Consider the following 21,684-nt stretch of genomic DNA (forward strand, 5'->3'; position numbering starts at 1 on the left):
GGGCACACAACCCACTGAGTGATCCTGGACCGGCCATTCTCTCTCAACCTTAGGAAGGAGGCAATGGAAAATCATTTCCAAAATCTTGTCAAGAAAATTGCAGGTACTTTTCCAGGCAGTTGCCAGGGATCAACAATGACTTGAATATACAAAATAATTTGAAAAGAAGTGAAAGACCATCAAATATTTCCTTATAATGCAAGAATATATTTAAGGACAAATCTTTCTTTTCATCCCATGACTTGCAGACTGTTCACTAATTTTTAAAAAAACAACCTATAATTTGATATTCCGTCTCTTTTTCAAGCCTTAAAAGAAAACTAGCATAATATCATACATAGTTTATTGATCAAAAAGATAAAATTGTATAGTATTCATGTATAGCGTCCTAAATTATATTAAAAATGTAAATATGAGAAATAAAACATTGGGTGTGTATTATCTGATGAACTCTATTTCTCTATTTCTGTGCTTTTTTGCCTACTGTTGTGGACAATTCAGTTATATTCCTGCACTATCATATTTTCTATAAAAAATATATGCCTAGAGGAATATCCAGACCCTTTTCTTTTAGATGATGTAGCTATTACTTGAGAAATTTACCTATCTGGCATTTAGTCTGACATTTGTTGTTGCTGAGAAATACATCCTTGACTAATGAACAGAGCCAATTCCAAGTTAATGGGAACTTGGGCAAAGTATCTTTGGGCATAGAGCCTCATCTGTCAAAGCAGTCTAATTGTTTAGCTGGCTTTAATGTCCACACTTCAAGCAGCAGTAGGTTGGACATTTTAATGTTCCAAATATCCATAACCAAATACAACTTCTCAGAAAATAACAGTGGACTCTGCCAGGGACCTCAGATTCCGAGAATGGCCGAAAGATGCCAGTTGGTGATGTATCTATGGCAACGAAAGCTTGTCTGTGTAAGGTTTTCCATTTTAGATCATTTTTCAATTGTCAGACAAAACATTTCCTATTTTTTCTGCACTGGTACTTGGAATTTTAAAACATGCTGTGGGTTGTCTTGCAAAACTGTTGAGTTAGTGTTGCCAATTTATAGGGACTATAAGCAAATACAAAACTGAAGAATGTTTGGAATAGATGCGCACAAATTGAAACAACGTAGGTTGCAGTACTCAGAATTTTTATGTTTTTTTAAAAAAGCTTCTTAGGTTTATTTACTTATTTATATTGGCCATCTAGTGGATTATGAGCAGCATACAAAACTAGAAAAAAAAACCCATGTAAACAGCTAAAAGCATTAAATCAGACAATCCTGAGCAATCTGCCCTAATAAGCAACAAAATCAACAAAATAAAGCAAAGGGGCATTAAAAAATAAACTTCAAACTTGGCTTAGCACCAAAGCCAGATTTTTACAGCTTTCTGGAGCCCTAGGAAAGAGGGCACCATTCTTATCTCTGGTGGGTTGCTGTTCCAGAGAATAGGAGCTGCAACAGTGAAGGCATGCTTCCTAGGTCCCACAAGATGGCATGTTTAATGGAGGGAACCTGGGGCACACCTACTTAGCTGGAATATACTGAGTAAACATTGGCGATAAGAGCTCTGTCAGATATCCAGGCTCTATATTAAACAGGAATTTATAAAAAAATAATTAGCCCTTCAAGCCAAGTGACAACTAATGCAGTTCATGTAGCAGCTGTGTCACATGGGCACACTGGGAGGTGCCTATCACTGCATCTGAACTAGCTGTAGTTTCTAGGTGGCCTTCACGGGCAATGTCATGTAGAGTGCATTGCAACAATCCAGTTGTGAAGTGATCAGGGCATGTGTGACTTGTTGAAGGGCTTCCCAACCAATGATGGGTTTCAAAATATTTTATTACCGGTTCTGTGGGTGTGGCTTGGTGGGCATGCCTGGGGAAGGATACTGTAAAATCTCCATTCCAACCCCATTCCAGGGGAAGGATACTGTAAAATCTCCATTCCCTCTCCACTCCAGGGGAAGGTTACTGCAAAATCCCCATTTCCTCCTGATCAGCTGGGACTCAGGAGGCAGAGAATAGATGGGGGCGGGACCAGTCAGAGGTGGCATTTACCGGTTCTCCGAACTACTCAAAATTTCCGCTACCAGTTCTCCAGAAATGGTCAGAACCTACTGAAACCCACCTCTGTTCCCAACTGATTTAACGCTCAGATACATTTTCAGAAATGAGATAACGCTGGAAACCAGCACCTTATTTTTTGTATTTTTGTTAAATGATCAAATATGGATGAGAACCTGATGGGTGCCAACAGAAGCATCTGTGATCTTATTAGCACCCCATATTTGGAATTCCAGGTTAAATTAACCAGCATGAAGCCTAATTTAGAGAAAGATTAGTTAAAATATTTTCCAAGCCACAGTGAAACACATTGCGTGATTTATCATTTCACGGATTATATAAACAGTTTTGTGAAGTGTATAGATATTAGAAGATGTCTATTTTTTTTTTTTTTTTTTAATTTGATTTATATGCCGCCCTTCTCCGGAGACTCAGGGCGGCTTACAATGTGCTCAGCAATAGCCTTCATACTTTTGTATATTTTATACAAAGTCAGCTTATTGCCCCCACAAACTGGGTCCTCATTTAACCTACCTTAGAAAGGATGGAAGGCTGAGTCAACCTTGAGCCTTGGAGAGATTCGAACCAGCAGTAAATTGCAGGCAGCTGTGTTAATAACAGGGTGCTTTAAACCACTGTAGTACCAAGGCTCTTTTTTTATGCTGCCACTTTTGCCATACAATGCTGAACTAGGACAGATGTTGTATGACTATAAATATATATACCAGTATGCATAAAAATTTCCACTTGGTGAAAAATGTTCAGTCTATGTTCCTGAGAGCCTAAAACACACATGTTTCTTCATGTGGAAACAGATATGGTTTTCCTCCTACAAGATACAATCTTACATAGGTATGTGCTGCATGGAAAAGCTTTTCTAAACTTGCTTCACTTAACTCTTTTGAAAGGAAGTATGATAATATCTTCAAAGCTGAATGCATCTGTTCCTGTGAGATCAGTGAAATTGAGCAGGCCAATGTGTTATTGTGCTGCCTCTTTTACTATGATTTTGCATGGATTAGTAACTCATCTAAAACAAGAAAAGTGGAAAGAATCCTCATCCTATTCTTAGACCAGTGTTCCATGATTACAAAGAAGATTGCAGCTGTTTTCTGTCAGTTCTGGTGGTTCTGTATGTTACAATTACTGGGAATGATGTAAGTTCAGTTACAGTAAAATGGTATGTTTATGAATAGGATTTACTTTGATTATGTTTCTACTGATTTTGTGACAGTGTTAGAATATTTCACATTATTGTTCTTTTTTCTTTTCTTTTCTTCTTTTATATTCTGTTTCTGGAATTCTTACAACTAATTGAAATACATTATAACTGATTGCTAAACAAAGTGAGATAAGTAAATCTCTGTTCTCCAAAAATTATCTTAAAAGTTACGTAGCATTTCGCCCACCATTCCTTGCACAGTCTTTATGTGGGCTCTGCTATATGTACAGATGCTATTTAATATGGGAATTTATGGGGATTAGTCAGAAGTTCAGCAGAGACATGATCTTCATAAAGCTTGCTTTTTCTGAGAATTGAATCAGAACGTTTGACGCTTGAGTTAAATTTTGTCTTTAAATGGCTTGACTAGTCCCTTTATGAGCCTCAAATTAAAAGCACAGGAAGATTCAAATAAATCAGAAACAGAGCAGGAGTATGGTGTTATGCATAAGAGAACTCATGATGAATCAGGTCAAAGGCCAGTACAGTGCAGCTTTCTATTCTCATATTGGCCTATAACAGGGGTCGGCAACCTTAAACACTCAAAGAGCCACAAAGGCCCTAACCGGAAGCCCCTCATTCAATGCTGGAGCCGACCGGAAGTCCAGTTCCCCCACAGTAGACTCTTCTCCTAGCGTGGCATCCTTTTTCCTCTACCTGTCCTAACCGAAAGCTATCAATTGTGGAGCCGATAGGCAACAGGGAGCCGCAGCAGAGGGATAAAAGAGCCACATGCGGCTCCATTCTCAACAAGTTGCCTCTGTTTAGTGAGATAACATATAGTTGTCATGTCTACTAGCTGATAATACTTTTATCTTTATTTTTTATTCTAAGATGGGAAATTCACAAACGAAGATATTGCAAAGCTACTCCATCCAAGCTCTAGTACTAAATCCAGTATATCAGTGGATCCCACAGTTGTAAGAAAAAAAACAGATCCAGGTAAAATGTGTTCACTATGCATTATACAGTATTTTCCCTGATCTGCTTCCAGTGTCATTCTTATCAGATTCATTATATTGCATATAAATGAATAATAATAATAATAGAATAATAGAGAGAATAATCAAGAAATTTGGTTGTATTCAAACTTCTTCTTCCAAGCAGAATCTTGCTGAATCTTGCCTTGGGTGAAAAGAATGAGGTAGCAGTGTCTTGCTTTTGGCTTCTGTTCTTACCAAGGCTTCCTGAGACAGTAACAATCACACGCTTAGTCCCAAAAGCCTTCTTTTTTCTTTTAATGTCTGTGAATTATGTTCATTCACAGCAATTTGTGAATAGTTTGACAGAAGTCTGTCAAAGTCTTTCGGGATAAGGCTGATAAGCACCCACCTTTATCTCCCTTGAAACACTGCCAAATACCTAATTCCAATTAGCTTTGCAAGGCCAAATGGAGCATAAAGTCAAAACGGAGCTTCAGAGTTTAAACCGACCAGAACGAACAAAGTTGCTTCGGGCAAAGGCTCATGTCCCTTTGCTCCACCTTTATGTCTTATGGGAGGGACCAATCATCTCCAAGCCTTACTCCTGAGTCACCTCTTTTGTCTTAACTATTCTTGCCTTTTGGCAGCTCTGCACATGCGCGCACTGGGAACAGGCTCCCCCTGTTCCTCTGCCTCGCTGATGTCAGACTTTGGAGGCTCCGGAGTCAGCACATAACTCCCAAATGGCCCTGGCCCCATCTCTGCCTCTGACGCAGAACACTTGTCCAAGCCTTCCCCAGACTCCAGGACTGGCCCAGACTCCAGGACTGGCTCCTCCCCAGCCTCCTCACTGTCCAACTCTGCTGCCAGCTCCGGAGGCCACCAACAGAGCACAACAGCTTCATGGAAAATCAAGCTTCTGATTTAGTTGTGATAGACGGAAAGATAAACAATTGATAGATGATGATAGATGACAGAGGGGGGGAGATAATTGACTGGCTGACTTATTTTTGGAAATTGAATTTACTCTAGTATTAAAGCTTGGAAGGAATGCATGGAAACAATGGCTTTAGATTTTTTTAAAAAAATATCCTTATTAACGACAGTGAAATTAATTTATGTTAATATAAACAGACTTACTACTGCCATTACAATATCCATTTAAACAAAACAATTGTAATATTTATAAATTATATATTACAGCATAGTTCTACTGGATTTTAAACAAATAACAAAGACAAATATTTATGTACATAGGAAGATCTGAAACGTCTGACTAACCAGATATGAAGTGTTTCATACTGCTGTTCAGTTCTATCTCAGTTCATCTCAAGCCATACTCCTTACTCAAGGAGGATAAACTACCTGGAGAAGGAACTTGAGGAGAGCCTTCTTGCCCTCACTTGCCACTGCAAGAATGCAGCGAACATCCTTTAACAAAAGATCTGCGCTGAGCAGTTTGCTAAATAATATTTTTCTTCCCAGTTTTGGTTTTATGAGGAAGCATGCAGGTTGTCTTCACTTCCCCAGACTAACACTACTGCTGCACTATTGCCCCAATCCATAGATTTTGCAGCATAAGCAGTGGTCATATTTCTAGGGGGAGAAACGGGCATTGTGTTTCACTTTGATTTAACTTCTTTTGGGATGACAACCTATTCTGTTACCTACTAATATACGACAAAGCAAAAGCCTGTAAATATTCTTAACTGAACCAGAAGCATACATTCTAACAAATTTGTTTAGCTGCCTTGCTTTACTCTTGCTTAGCTTCATGCCAGAAACATGCAGATTTTACTGCAAGAAATGTAATGCCTCAAAAACAACACCTTTTAGTGCTTTCCTGTCTATGTTTTGTGTTCTTTTGCAGCTTATATCGCTGATGCTCATGCCTTAGAAATGTGTTTGAGAAGTGTAGCTATTAGCCATTTTTCTCTTTCTGATTACATGATGTGTGGTTCCTCCATTAACAGTGGTGTCTTGTAACATTATACAATAGCTACGCTACCTGGTTCCCCACGACCTCCTTTAGCTCCTGCCAGACCTACACCAATACGAAGAAGACCTTTACCACCCAACAATGTGACTGGTAAACCTGGCCATTCAAGTATGTCATCCTCCTAAGGGCTTTTGTCTTACCTTTATTCTAATATTGTACACAGCTCTCTTTATATATGCTCAAGGGGCACTTATATTCTGTATAACTAGAAAACAAGTGTCGCCTTGTGGCAAAATGGACAGCAAACAAATAAATAATAAATAAATTATGCCTTTTGTGCATTAAATACAATTGATAGTCATGTGATCAGTCATCCAAACATTCATTTGAACTATCACAACCTTTTGCAAACATCCTATAGCGCTTCCAGGCAAAATATTTATTGATCCTGTGTTATTCATGTGAAGAAACCTGCCATATATAATTCTTCTGTGTTCTTCCCCACTCCCATATATACACTTTTTCAGTGGTGGGATTCAAATTTTTTTACTACCGGTTCTGTGGGCGTGGCTTGGTAGGTATGCTTGGTGGGCGTGGCAGGGGAAGAATACTGCAAAATCCTCATTCCCTCCCCACCCCACTAACCGGCTTTCCAGCAGGGCAACAAAAGAAGACCCAGCCAATCAGCTGGGACTCAGGAGACAGAGAATAGATGGGGGCGGGGCCAGTTAGAGGTGGTATTTACCAGTTCTCCGAACTACTCAAAATTTCCACTACCGGTTCTCCAGAACTGGTCAGAACCTGCTGAAACCCACCTCTGAACTTTTTACCCTTTTCCCCACAGAATATGCATATCCACTTGTAAGTAGTTATTCAAATAATGTACTATGCAGGAGTTGATATCTGATAGTTGATATGAGAAATATTGTGGGTCTACCCACAGTAAACTTTTATTGGAGGGGCAAACAGGATCCCAGTGAGAGATTTTACAGAAATATTTACATATTACCCAATCCTTCAGAATGGGGATATGAGAATACAGATTCAAGCTTCCATAGGAAAGAACATTTCAACCTGCGGGCAGACAATATCAATACAGAGTTGCACATTGTAAGGTGAATTTGGGCTAATTTTTCAGAGTTTTTTTTACAATGGCAATAAATATATTTTGTATAGATCAGTTGAATTAAGCTTACTTGTTTAGCCTTTTAATTGCATACTATGCCATATGCTAATCAATAGAAAATAGACTACACACTGTATAGATATGGAATACTAGAAACATCGTAATAAATACATTTATATATTAACCCACTTATATTCAAGAATTTACATTTGGATGAAAATTCATATCTGCCTCCCTTTGTGTAAAAAATATTCGAAGAGAACATTTTTAATTAATCCCTTTGATTAACGAATGTCTTTTACCATTATGACATGTTTATTTTACAATCAAGCCTGTGTAAATTCCAAATGATTCAAATTCTCTTTTTTTTTTCCCTTATAGGAAATGTCTTGATACCACGAGCACCTTCATTTCTCACAACTTCTATAGCAAAACCCACTTGGCCAAGTTCCCTTCTGAAAACAAATTCACCTAAAAAGCTACCTACAGCAGCAGCTTCTCCAGATTACAGTAAGAATGGAATAGCATAGTTCCAAGTTTTCTTCATGTGTTTATTAGTCGCAGTCTTGTAGCTTAACACCTAAATCAATAGCAATTCCAATAGTTATGATGCCATTCCAAATATCAGTGCACATTTTTCTTATATTACTCCATTGAATACCATACCTTACTTCTGCAAGCCTTAGGAGTAGCCATAAGAGGAGCTCTAACAAGTTGACTGTAGGAAAGTTGGGAACTGAGACAGGTTTAATGTTGCAGTTACAACCATTTGCAGTAGGTCCGGTAATAGCAATAGTACTTAGATACCACTTCACAGTGCTTTACAAGCCTCTCTAAGTGGTTTACAGAGTCACCATATTGTGGTGCTCCATGGCTTGGGACCTGGTTACTTACGGGACCGCCTACTACCATCATCAGCCTCCCACCGACCAGTACGCTCCCACAGAGAGGGGCTCCTCCAGGTGCCGTCGGCCAAACAATGTCGGCTGTCGGCCCCTAGGGGGAGAGCCTTCTCTGTGGGGGCACCGACGATCTGGAATGAGCTCCCCCCAGAGATACGGAGGATTCCGGATCTGCGCACCTTCCGCCGCGAGTTGAAGACGCTTTTATTTCATCAAGCTGGCCTTGCCTAAATCTTCTCCCTTTTAAATGTAAATTCTAAATTTTAATGGATTTTAAAATGGGTATTTTTAAATGGGTATTAATTCAGCCAAATTTATTTAATCCGTTTTATTCTATTTTAAATTTTGTATATTTATGTGTTTTACTTCATGGCTGTGCACCGCCCTGAGTCCTTCGGGAGTAGGGCGGTATAGAAATTCTATAATAATAATAATAATAATAATAATAATAATAATAATAATAATAATAATAATAATAATAATAATAATAATATTGTGTAATATTTGATCCTGGGATATGCCTAAGAAAGACAGACATGACATCCAAGACAAATATGATTTTATTGACATTTTAATAAGTAATTAACCAAAGAGCAGGAAGCAGACTGTAGGAGAACTGTCATTTTTCACTGATAAGTGCTGTAATGTGCAAGGTCTTGGTGGGGCACTTAGCAGCTATGCTACATTAGTGCGTTTTTTTGACATTAGAGGGGATCAGTAAAGTGCCCAAGTTTATCAAAGTATGTAGGATGGTTAAAATAATAGGGCATTGTGAAGAACATTAAACTGACTTTTTTGAACTATGAAAATAGGTATTAAATGTCATTCAATTTCATAAACCTAAAATAGTTTTAACATACTCATGCTAAAAGAATTTGAATGCTTCATTTCTGAATGGTATCTCATATTGCTTCAATCAGTTCTAGAAGCATGTTATAAAATTCCATGCTAATTTTCACTTATTTCAAAAGGACCTGTATATTGAACTAGTGACTTCAGTCTGATTGTTATATTGACTGATATTTTATATGACTCATAACTTAATGTACATTAAATTTACTTGACATTCTTTTCTGCTAGCAGAATATTTGTTTATATATTTCCCTAGCTATTAAGATAAATAGTATGCTTGAAAATAAAGGATTAGGTTAGTTTACTGTCAGCATTTTTAACTCTCTACAGAGGCAACCAAACAATTAAATTACTGAAATAACTTTCCACACAAAAACTCAGAAAAAAACAAAAGCCCTCTTTTTAAAATTATAAAGAGTTATAATTTTATGAAGTTACTAATTATTTTACTAATTTGATTTTCTTGGATTAAAATCATCAAAGTTTCAACAATTCAAAGAAATTTAATTTTTACAATGCCACATTTCCTAAGAAAATGTGAACATGATTCAAAGCATGATCTAAGGAGAGGTTTTAAAACTGAAGTATGATTAAAGTAAGAGCTTTTGAACAGAAAATGTTTTTACAAGGGTTTTCATTAATGTTATGCTATTGTTCTGTGCTTAGATAATCCAATGTTCAGTTCTATCCCTACATCCGAGACTGATATTGCAGGCACACCAAGGTATACAGGTATGTTTAAAATTATCTCATAAGAAAAAAAAACTGTTAAGCAATATATGCTCTTTTTATCTTTCACTTTCTTAAAATAAATTCTCTTTTAATAAAACTATTTATTTTGCTCCTTCTCATTTCAATTACCAGAATAACAGCTGATAAGTAGAATATGCCAGGGCCCACTATAGAATAGCCAGTGTATGCACAGACTTCCAACTTCATTCATTAAACTCTGAGACATCCTGAATAGTTATTATCACTTCCTGAGTGAGAACTGTTTCAAGATTTGGAGACTAAGTCACAGGATATATATCCACTTACCATTTAAGTTGCTACTACTCTGGGCTTATGCCAGTTTGACTCTATGCTAGATTTCTACTAAAGAGGCCAGACATATTTATTTATTATTTATTTATTTTTGTGATTTTTATGCCGCCATTCTCCCGAAAGACTCAGGGCGGCTTACAACAACAATCAATAATACAAATCGCAAAATAATAAAATAAGTTAAAAACCCCTTAAAAACCTTATTTAAAATTATTACAGTTTGTGCAACCCCTAGCAGATCAAGTTATATAAAAGTGTGTGCACGTCTGGGTATACATTGCTGGAACTTAAAAATAGCTCAAATAATCCAAACATACTTACTGGACATATACACTTCCTACAACATGTTGCATCCCATATTTAAACTCCTAATTCTTTATATTAGTAGTATGTGCCATTTCAAAAGTAACCCCAAATCTCAGTGATAACATCTCTGTTTCAGTCCTGACCAGATTTATTTATTTATTCTTTAACTGAAGATATTGGCTGAACCCAAGAAATTTGCAAATTTGGGTTATTAATAAGAGACAATAGAAATATTTCACATTACATATTATATTGCTCTTTAAGCAACATAAGACCATTCACAGATTTCAGGTCTTATTATTCTTGCAGGATAAACTACTTTTTGTAGATCCAATTGTGATCTTTATATTATTGTTTTAATCTTACATTGTATATTACATCCTTAAAGCTAACAATACAAACATTATTACACTACAGGAGAATTATTAATTTTCATTTCTAAAAATATTTTACAATATTTGATTACAAATTTCTTTAGCAGTGTTATTTTGTTATACCCAATAAAATCATTTTTATTTTTTAATTAAAATGTTACTACTAAATATTAAAATATTATTAACACAATATTAATAATAAGTATTAATACTAATAATAGTATTAAAATAATATTAATATCATTTTAATATTCAATATTAATATTAAACTGTATTAAAACATTAGAAGGATTCAGATGAGTCTCCCTCTGTTCAACATAAATAGAATGGCAGCAATTGAGGCTGGACATCTTAACTGTCTCACCTAATACATCCAGCAATCATTGCTAACCCTTGGTAGATATTCTTTATTTCAGGGAACTTTCTGATTGAACCAAGATCTCTTAAAACTGGTGCCCCAATCATATTTTCATATGTAAAAAGAAGAATTGGATATTTGACATACAGTAGATCAGGGGTGGGTTCTAAATTTTTTTACTACCGGTTCTGTGGGCATGGCTTATTTTGTGGGTGTGGCTTGATGGTCATGTGACAGTGGGCATGGCTTGATGGTCATGTGACTGGGTAGGTGTGGCCAACTCAATGTCACTCACGTCAAGGGGTGCCTCGCCTGGTCTCTCCCCTCTCAGCCATTCCTTGTCACACCCAGCCTCAAAGTATCTATAGTTCTGTAAAAATGTCGTTCACCTTTTTTCAACTTTATTATCTACATATTATAGATGCACTTTCATGGACATGAAAGGAGGAAATGTCTCACATGCTTTGCCCAAGAGTATGATAGGCAACAGGCTTTTAAGGGGCTGCCAGAAAGAAGGGGGGCAATGTATTTTCCAAAGCACCAGAAGGCAAAACAAGAAGCAATTGATGGAAACTGAACAAAGAGAGAAGCAACCTAAAACTAAGGAGAAACTCCTGACAGTGTGAACAAATATAGGTGCAGAAATATTTCAGTCATAATTTCACATATAAAATAGCCATTCATGTAATACAACCTGCATATTGTTCAAAACAGTCATTAGTATTATGGCTGATGTTTGATAGCAAGCCTAAAAGTCAAAGATTACAAGAGTGCTTCTTTCTCTGTATGTATACAAAACATCACATACCAGGAATAGCATATTAAGATGGACTTATGCAGTGGTGGGTTTCAAATTTTTTTACTACCAGTTCTGTGGATATGGTTTGGTGGGCGTGGCGTGGTGGGCATGACAGGGGAAGGATACTGCAAAATTCCCATTCCCTCCCCATCCACTAACCTGCTCTGGGAAGGAATCAAACTCCCTCCTCTTCATTTTCCCAAATAAAATATTATTCATAAGAAAAAGCTCCCAGAAAGCAAGGAAAGATCAAGCTGCTAACAAGGAACCTGCCTGATACTCATTCCACATTCCTGCCAGCTGCATAAAGGAAACTTTGTAAGAAGAAAACAGCTACCGGTGCTTAGCGATAATAGAAAGTGGAAGCCCCATTTACAAGCTCCATTTACAAGCAGGCAGAAAATTCATTCAAGACAGGATATTTCACAATGGAAATCACCCAAACCTTTTTAGAAACACAAAGCCCATGTTGCACAAACCCCAAAACCTATCCAGTTTGTTGTTCAGCTGACCCAGAAACGAACTGCTGAATGTCACTTCGCTTCTGCAAGCAAAAAGCTTCCAGCAACTGCTTCTTGGCTTGTCAATTTAAAGCGACAGCGTCTTTTTTTTTTTTCCCCTTCTTCTTTGCCAAGTGATCTCCTGGCTGAGAAGCGAGTCTTGATTTTTTCTTTCTAGCCGATCAGTTGGGAGGCTTCTTGGCTTCTCAATTTAAAGCGACAGTATCTTGGGTTTTCTTTCTCTTCTTTGTCAAGTGCATCCTGATTTTCTCCTTCTAGCCGATCAGCTGGGAGTCGGGAGGCAGCGAATAGATTGGGGGCGGGGCCAGGCAGAGGTGGTATTTACCGGTTCTCCGAACTACTCAAAATTTCCACTACCGGTTCGCAAGAACTGGAGAGAACCGGTAGCAACCCACCACTGCAGTAGATGCTCTAATTTTAGTTTTAACCAGTTTGGAAAGTAAACCTATTTCAGGGATCTGAGATTTCTGTTTTATATTTTAGGCAACAAATGTTTGAAGTGATAGGATGCTTTCAAATATCAAACATAAAAATATTTTGTTCTTTTCTAAGTAGACATCAAAGAGCAGAAAGGATTCTAATCCTCCCTGATTAGGAAGCTTATAATGAAAATAGTTTGTGGAAAGCATTTCTCTCTGTGAACAAGTACTGAAGTAATATGTTGCCATCTAAAGTTTCCCTTTATCATCTCTTTTGTGCTAAGTGCAAATGTTGATATTGTCTTTTCAGGTGACCATGTGAAATACCTGAAAAAAAAAGATGATGTACCTTGTTCCATCACAGATACTATGCAACACTTTCCATCTGATACGGGGGACAACAAAGACATGGCTACTAGTGCCCCCCAAAAACCTCCCACGAACCTCACTGTGGTGACTGTTGAGGGATGTTCATCTTTTGTGGTACTGGGTTGGAATCCACCAGAAAATGAAACTGTAACAGGTTAGCTAGATTTTTGTCTTGTCCAGGCATTGTGTAAACTTACACAGGTCTTCTAAGCCGTTTTGAAACATTGGGGACTTATTAGCATTCTTCAACCTATTTTATGAAAACTCCTAATTTTTCTAGATCTCTGATTTCTATTCTAACTAGAATTTATACCCTAATTAATTAATAATGATCTTCAGGTGGTATTATGACCCAGGTCACCTAGGCAGAGGCAGGCATCAACAGAGTCCTTTATTCCTCAGATTAAGTGTCACAACAAATGCTCCTACAGTGGCTGGTACAGCTCCACTCTACATTACCCAGAAGCCAGCCACTTTCACTTCCTCAAACAAAAGCCAGTTAACAACAAAGAAAATCCAAAGAGAAGGTTCAAGCTCACAGGGCAAGGTTCAGAGTCAAGGTATGATGGGCAAGGCCAGTCCACATGGTAAGGCAAGGCACAGGCATAAGCACGAGTTAAGCTGTGAGAGTGTAAATCAAACAAACAATTGTTACTGACAAAGATAAATTCCCCCTGGCTTCTCCTTAAGTCACCCTGCCCCCCCCCGGTGAGGAGGGGCAGGGTGAGCTTTTGCTGAGTAGCTTTGCAGACCTCTTTTGAGCTTGCCTCCACTCTACTCTCCATGCCCCTGGATCAAGTGGGGGAGACAGCTGTTCCTCATCAGAAGGGATCTGCTGCCTATCAGCACCATCGTTTGTCTGCAGCCGATCATCCTCTGTGTCTGTGAAGGCAGGCAGCTCTCCATATGGTCAACCACCTCCCCCAATACCTGAGGGTCCTGGGACAGCATCATCACCAAACCCTGGCCTCTCCAAACATTCTAAGGGAGACATGCCACCCCTGTCAGACGGTCCCGGTTCCAACTGCTCCTCCTCCTCCTCCAAACCAGGGTCTGATGGGGCCATGACAGATGGTGTTCTCTGTCCATGACAGCTATGTCAGAATTGTCAAGTAATTATTCTATGTACTCTCAATTCACTAAGATGATTAGGGGACTTGAGGATAAAACATAAAGAACGGATGCTGGAACTGGATGTGTCTAGTCTTATGAAAAGAAGGACTAGGGATGACATAATAGCAGTGTTCCAATATCTAAGGGGTTGCCACAAAGAAGAGGGAGTCAAACTATTCTCCAAAGAACCCTAACCCTAACTCTTAACCCTCACCCTAGCCCCTAACCCTAACCCTGAGGGTAGAACAAGAAACAATGGGTGTAAACTAATAAGGAGAGAAGCAACTTAGAACTAAGGAGAAATTTCCTGACAGTTAGAACAATTAATCAGTGGAACAACTTGCCTCCAGAAATTGTAAATGCTCCAATACTGGAAGTTTTTAAGAAGAGTTTAGCTAACCATTTGTCTGAAGTGGCGTAGGATTTCCTGCCTAAGCAGGGGGTTGGACTAGAAGACCTCCAAGCAGTGGTGAAATTCAAATTTTTTTACTACCGGTTCTGTGGGCATGGCTTGGTGAGCATGATGTGACTTGGTGGGCATGGCAGGGCAAATGCAAAATCTCCATTTCCACCCTACTCCTACTCCAGAGGAAAATTCCCATCCCCTCCCCACTCCTGGGGAAAATTCCCATCCCCTCCCCACTCCTGGGGAAGGATATTACAAAATCTCCGTTCCCACCCCACTCTGGGACCAGCCAGAGGTGGTATTTGCCGGTTCTCCGAACAACTCAAAATTTCTGCTACCGGTTCTCCAGAACCTGTCAGAACCTGCTGGATTTTACCCCTGCTTCAAGGTCCCTTCCAATTCTGTTATTCTATTCTATTGTTAAATTTATTAATGTGTCCATGGTCAGTTCTTCTTGAGAGTTAGAACTATTGTGTTTTCTTTAGTTATTAGTGATGCTACTATTGTTACACAGTAATAGATATTTTGAAAGTTGTATGACAGAGAGCAATCAAATATTGCTCTCTACAAAATTTAGGATTTCTGTTCACACAATGTATGATCAGGAATATGTTTCAATACCTTGGACCTTATATATATATCTGGAAAAAAAAATGAGTTGCAACTATTTTTAAACATTCAGTCAGCTAATGATTTTTCCAAAACAAAATATAGGTAATTCTTCACTTACAACAGTTGATTTAGTGACCATTTGAAGTTACAGCAGCACTGAAAAAAGTAACTTATGGCTGTTTGTCACACTTACAATTGTTGCAGCAAATCCATGGTCACGTGATCAAAATTTGGATGCTTGGCAACTGGTTCATATTTATGACCGTTCAGTGTTCTGGGATCATGATCACCTTTGTAACCATATTTGGAGTGGGGCCAGCCAGTGGTGGGATCAGCCTGTTTTCTGAACTGCACAAAAACTAATAACTGGCTGAACCTCTGGTGATTGGCCCAAAGTCACCCAGCCAGCTTTCATGCCTAAGGCAAATTTAGAATTCTAAAAGGCACCAACTAAGGTTGCTAGCAAGATGGCTATTCCTGTTGTCTCCCTGTATTCAAATCCATGGGACACCACTATCCTGCATTCTCCTCATGAGGACCACTGTTTGGAGCACATGTGGGTAATCTCCTGTCTCCTCTTGTCCTGAGACATTCTGAAGAGCCACTCTAATCCTGGTTGTTATTCTTCCCTGCAGTTCTTGGCTCCACTTTCATGGAGACATCTTCAGTCCACCATTCCTCCCCCAAAAGCCCTGGTTGAAGATATTATGAATTAATATCCATTTTGATTATAATTAAACCAGTGTCATAGAGTAAGTAAGTTGAGGCAAACTGTTTTGATCACTTATTTCTGTATTCATTTCTACCTTAGCAATTTTAAAAAATTATGAGACATTAAATAAGGTTATTGGGAAATAAGGTTTTGATATATTATTTCAGAATTAATCTATATTAACTATACAACTAAAGGGATTTTTTATTAAACTCACTGGTAACATCTTCTAATTTTTAAAATAAATCTACTTTGAACTATATTTTGTTTACAGTGGGAGCATGAAGGAGCAAAATAGACACCAGATAGAGGTTTTACAAAACTGAAATGATGTAAGTAATTGAACATGATCTTCTTATTTTCAGAATACAAAGTTGTATCAACAGAAAATGGAGGCACAGTTGGAAAAGATAAGTCCATTATAACCACAAATCAAACCCATTCTACAGTGGAAAACCTGAAACCTAATACAAGGTGATGTTATTAAAAGGAGTTTTATTATAATAATGAATTTAAGTTTACATTTATTTATACACTGCAAAAATTTGTACATTATTCCATTCAGTCAGTTTGGGAACGTGAATAAATTTAGCATAACTAAACAAAATATATTAAAATGTAACTAACTTCAGTAATAAAAGTTTGTGCCAGGAAAAAAGATATTAGGCTTCAAATGTGTAGCAAAAGAGCAGTTTTCCCACATTACTAAAGTAAAAGTACCATCTGTAGTTGGGGAAGAAAAACATTTGTAACCAGACATGGAAGCCACATAGAATGGCTGCTTCCTTGTTCGTGCCACTGTAATAGGAAGTAGGGATCTATAGTATCTCTTCCATCTTGTTCATACAGATTAGGCTGAATCCACTCAGAAAGGACAGTCCAGAAAATGTCCTGGACCCAAGATCAAAAACAGCCTTTTAAATTAAACTAGTAAACATATGCATGGCCAACCAGCAGTGCAATATGGTGTAACACTACTGAATTTAGATAAGCAAACAGGCTGCTGCATTCAATAACAGTTGAACATTTGAGTAATCTTCATTACAATAATCCATTATGGAGTTGATGAGGGCAAAAGTTACTATTCACACATTTAAAACACAACTTCCTAAATAAGAAAGTCTGAATGAACTGACAATGATTGTGGCAGTATCTGAATTTAGTTCCTGTTGCACTAGCCTATGTGTCTAGAGCTTAAGGATATTGATCAATTAGCTTATATCAAGGGTGTCAAACTTGATTTCATTGAGGGCTGCATCAGGGTTGTGTTTGATCGTGGGGGGGCTGGGGGGGACGTGGCCACTCCCGAGCTCCGTTTTCACTGGCAGAGGTACTGCAGACCGGTCCTTTGCTGTTTCCAGGGCGGCTAAGCACCCCACGCACCAGATCTGGGCCCTGGGCCTGGAGTTTGACACCCCTGGCTTACATCATATAACAAAGATTTAAGACAAAACAATGGAAGGCAACTCAGGAAAAGACTCATTTGAGAGATCCCCAAATCTAATCTTCTTTCTTTAGTTGCCTGTTGAAATATCCCGTCTTCTTCAGCTGCTAACCTGTTCATATGAATATAATATGAACATAAGTGGAGTTACATATAACACACATAATCATGAGCCTTTTCAGATAGAAGAAGAGAGCAAGAGAAAATTACAGTAAAAAAGGACTTTATCTTAACATTTATCAAAAGTAAATAGCAGTTTATGCTACAAGTTAATGAAGGATGCATAATATGATATATAGCTAGAAGAGGAGCTTTTATATATATATATATATATATATATATGTTATGAACAAGTTAGTCAAGAAAATGCACATGAGTCCAAAAGATAAGTGGCAGGTTCTTTACAGATAAATGCAAAGGGAAATAGAGTAATTTAGGAATATGCATGGTAAGAGTAATTATATATCTAAGCTTGATACTAATGTTAATTAAGGACATTTATTTTCTTATACTGTATAATACAGTGTATTTTCTATACACTGATAGAATATTATCAACTGTAAAACTGGGGGCTGTAAAACATAACTTCAAAAGTTCTGACTTTGGGTTTGTAAGATCACTAAATGGGTTTTTTTCCCCTATGTCAATAGCTCGGTGATTAGCACTATCAGTTGTCAATAGGCATTGTAATTAAATGTTGAATACCCATACTTTAAATGTTAAAGTTTATGGGATGCTCATTTTGTATGTTACTTCTTTAAATCTCTAGCAGTTATTGCTGTTCAGTTTGGGGTTTGGGGTAGGGTTTTTAGTTTGGTTTTGGTTTTTAGACATCTGGTTTGCTGGAAAATTCCATAAGCTTGTTAAAGACACTGTCCTGATGCAGGTGTTCCAATCTCTCATGGCAACAGAAACCAATAATCAATTTTGTATCACTGCTCTGTTTCTTTTTTTCCCTTTGGGTGAGGAGTATTTTGGCTTTCAAACTTGGAAAGCTACCAAAAATAATGTTTTCAGTACTGCGAAGTAAGGAAATAATACATCTTAAGACTTAACTAGGAAAAAGAACAAGAAAATACAATATATTTTGCCCATAATTTGGTTCATTCAGTTTTCTTCCAATTATTAAATACTGTTGGAATTAGCCAGGTTTGTCTTGGCAAACATTCAAAAACAATATTACATGTTGTGGATTTTCATACTTGGGTGACTTAGTCTTTCATCAGTTGCTTTCATCTGGGAATGTGAGGCAATTAACAAATAATACGTAAAATCTTCACAAAAACTAAAGATATGGTTGGCCAATTTAAAATAATAGTTGGATTAACAATAAATGTCATGCACTACCAATTACCCATGACTAGTTTTCTATTTTGGCTGCAATCCAACATATACATAAACATGCTTGAGTCTTTGTTGAAATGAACCCTTTGCAGAATAATCCATGCTGGACAATATGGCTGAATGTTCAGGCATAATTCCATTCAGATAATATAGGGAATCATTATTGTTGACATATTATGCTACCATGGATTCCAGGCCTAGCAGCAAGCATAATAATTCACTAGCTGCAACCAATGGTTAAGATTTCTCCACATTGTTTAGGTTACTCCATTATTTCAACAGAGCTATTCTTGAAATAGCCTTTCTGAAGAAAGGTTCTATCAACAGATCCCTCTAAGACAGTGTTTCTCAACCTTGGTAGCTTGAAGATGGGTGGACTTCAACTCCCGGAATCCCCCAGCCAGCAGCGCTGGCTGGGGGATTCTGGGAGTTGAAGTCCACCCATCTTCAAGCTACCAAGGTTGAGAAACACTGCTCTAAGAGGAAAAAGAGAAACTATCAGCCACTACAAAGAGAATTGGTCCAAATAAAGGAGGGTGCCCTTTTTAGCTGCCCTTCCTGAGCAGTAGGAGAAAAGTGAGTCAACATCAGTTACCATCATATAATATTGAATGGTATTGTTGGTCTCCCACTGATATCCACCTATATCTAGTTACTCATATGGCACATGAAAAGAGGCCCGTTATAATAGTCTGTCTGGTTACCTGGTTTGTCTCATGGCCAATATTCAAATATATTCATTATTAATATTATTTAGAAATATTTTTGTAAGCCACTGAAATGTATAGGTTTTTGATTATTCTGAATGCCTATTCTGAATGCCTATTTTGTGGAATGATTTGGCCATATCTGCACTGTCAGATTGCCTTGTCATGAGTATAAACCACCAATAATTTCTGGAAAGAATGGACATTGTCTTCTGCTGATCTCTGCCTCCAACAAACTCAGCCTCCAACCATTTCTGCTTCAAATTAAAAGTAATATTTTCCAGTGTGTGTTGGTGTGGGTTTATTTGCAGCACCACACTTTGTTCTAGCCAAACTCCTGCACTTTGGCTCCCATACAGAGGCAGGAACAAACTCCATCTCATTTTCCCAGCTGTTCCTCAAGTAACTCTGCGACAACTGCAGCATGTAGCATGTAGCCTTTCTCAACTGCATGCTCCTTATAAGGTTTGATGTGCAGAATGTCCCAGCTTTGAAACCTAGCAGATTTTGAATCCAGGGCATTCTCCTGTCAAGCCATTGTTATAACTAGAATGCCTAATGGGGCGAAAATGGTAAAATAAAAAAAGGATTTTATTTTAAAGCTAATTACACACACACGCATGCACGCATGCATGCATGCATGCATGCATTTTGATCATTTAATTTATGAGAGAGAGAGAGAGTTTGTATATCCACCAGGCTAGAATCCAGGAGGCCATGAGTTCTAGTTCCATCTTAGCCATGGATGCCCACTGAGTGACCTTGGGCCAGTCATCTTTCTCAGCCCAACTCACAGTGCTGTAGTTGGGAAAATAGGAAGAAGAAGGTATATTGGATATATTCACTGCCTTGAGATATTTGTAAAATATAAATGTAAAAATAATAAAGGTAGGATACAAATAAATATATATTTTACTTTATTTTATATGTTTGTGTATGTATGTTCACATACACACATGCGTGCAAACACACACATTCAGAGCAGATTTTTCTTAAACCAGTTTAGAGCAGCACAAGATGGAGCAGGATTAAGGATTGTTTAATTAATTATGTATTATGAAGTTAGTGTTAATTTCTCATGACCACATAGATTTTGTCCATGAATATTTGTCTCTAACTTGGTCCTTCGGGTTTTCCAAGGTGCACCCATTACCACTGTAATGGTATGCATTCCTTTTGCTGCAGTTGTCCTTTTCTTTTCTTTTCTTTTCTTTTCTTTTCTTTTTTCTTTTCTTTTCTTCACTTTCCTTTCACTTTCACAATATTACAGTCTTCTCCAGAGAACTAGGTCTTTGCATACATTTGTTAAGCAACTATTCAAAGTTACAATGGCGCTGAAGAAATTGACTTCTGATCAGTCGTCAAACTTCAGGCCATCAAGTACCCTCAGGACAAAAAATTTGGACAAGCATTTATGGTTGCTCTTCCCCACCACCACCTCAGCTGACTTTTGTTCATTGCCTAGAAAAAGGCAGAAGTCCCAAGAAACCACCAGGCACCAGGGAGCAATGTGGACAAGCACCTGGAAGCATGGGATTTAAGGCCACATAGGGATTGCTGTGGCATGGGACTAGCTGGTTCTTGCAGCTGGGCAATGCTGCTGAGACTTGGAAGTCTTCCTGGCTTTGGACCTGAAGTAGAAGCCTCAGGGCAGTGGTTGTGGGCTAAGACTTCTGAAAGCTGCCACAACTGAGTAGTGCCAATTTAAGTCCCCATGCCATAACAAACCCCACAGTTCTTAGTGCCCACCTACAATACCTGCCTTATCCCACATCACTTTCATGTGAGGTCCTTGCTTCTTATATTAATTTATTTGGTCCTGGGATTATGAGAACAACTGGGACTGCACATGATATAACATTTTCAACTGTATTATTTATCTATGGTAAACCCAATCTCAATGCCAACATAATTTGAGTGTCACTGCGTTAAGTGTTTGCCAGCTGAGCTCCCATTCTAAGATTTACGGTAGACTGGCCGAGAACCTTATCTGTAGTAATAGAGATAAGGCTGATCTTGTGAGACATTGGACTACTGTGCATGTCTACATTCTTTCTTTCTTTTCTAACTTCCTTTGTCCGTCTGTGTGATAAGACTGCCGGTAATGATGTAGTTAGCTAGTTTG

General features: G+C 38.0%; 1 protein-coding gene across 1 annotated transcript in view; it reads left to right on the forward strand.

Moving 5' to 3' along the window:
- LOC139316923 (target of Nesh-SH3-like) overlaps positions 1–21,684 on the forward strand; it is a 111,388-nt gene that overhangs the window by 83,856 nt on the left and 5,848 nt on the right. The window contains exons 17-22 of the mRNA XM_070943783.1: positions 4,124–4,231; positions 6,212–6,319; positions 7,659–7,787; positions 9,698–9,763; positions 13,163–13,375; positions 16,430–16,538. Coding sequence (XP_070799884.1) covers positions 4,124–4,231; positions 6,212–6,319; positions 7,659–7,787; positions 9,698–9,763; positions 13,163–13,375; positions 16,430–16,538 — 733 coding nt within the window. The remainder of the gene's footprint in view (positions 1–4,123; positions 4,232–6,211; positions 6,320–7,658; positions 7,788–9,697; positions 9,764–13,162; positions 13,376–16,429; positions 16,539–21,684) is intronic.

The sequence above is a fragment of the Pituophis catenifer genome, unplaced genomic scaffold (genome assembly GCF_029215685.1).
Source record: "Pituophis catenifer annectens isolate HBS135680 unplaced genomic scaffold, rPitCat1.0.hap2 SCAF_4, whole genome shotgun sequence".
NCBI lineage: Eukaryota > Metazoa > Chordata > Lepidosauria > Squamata > Colubridae > Pituophis > Pituophis catenifer.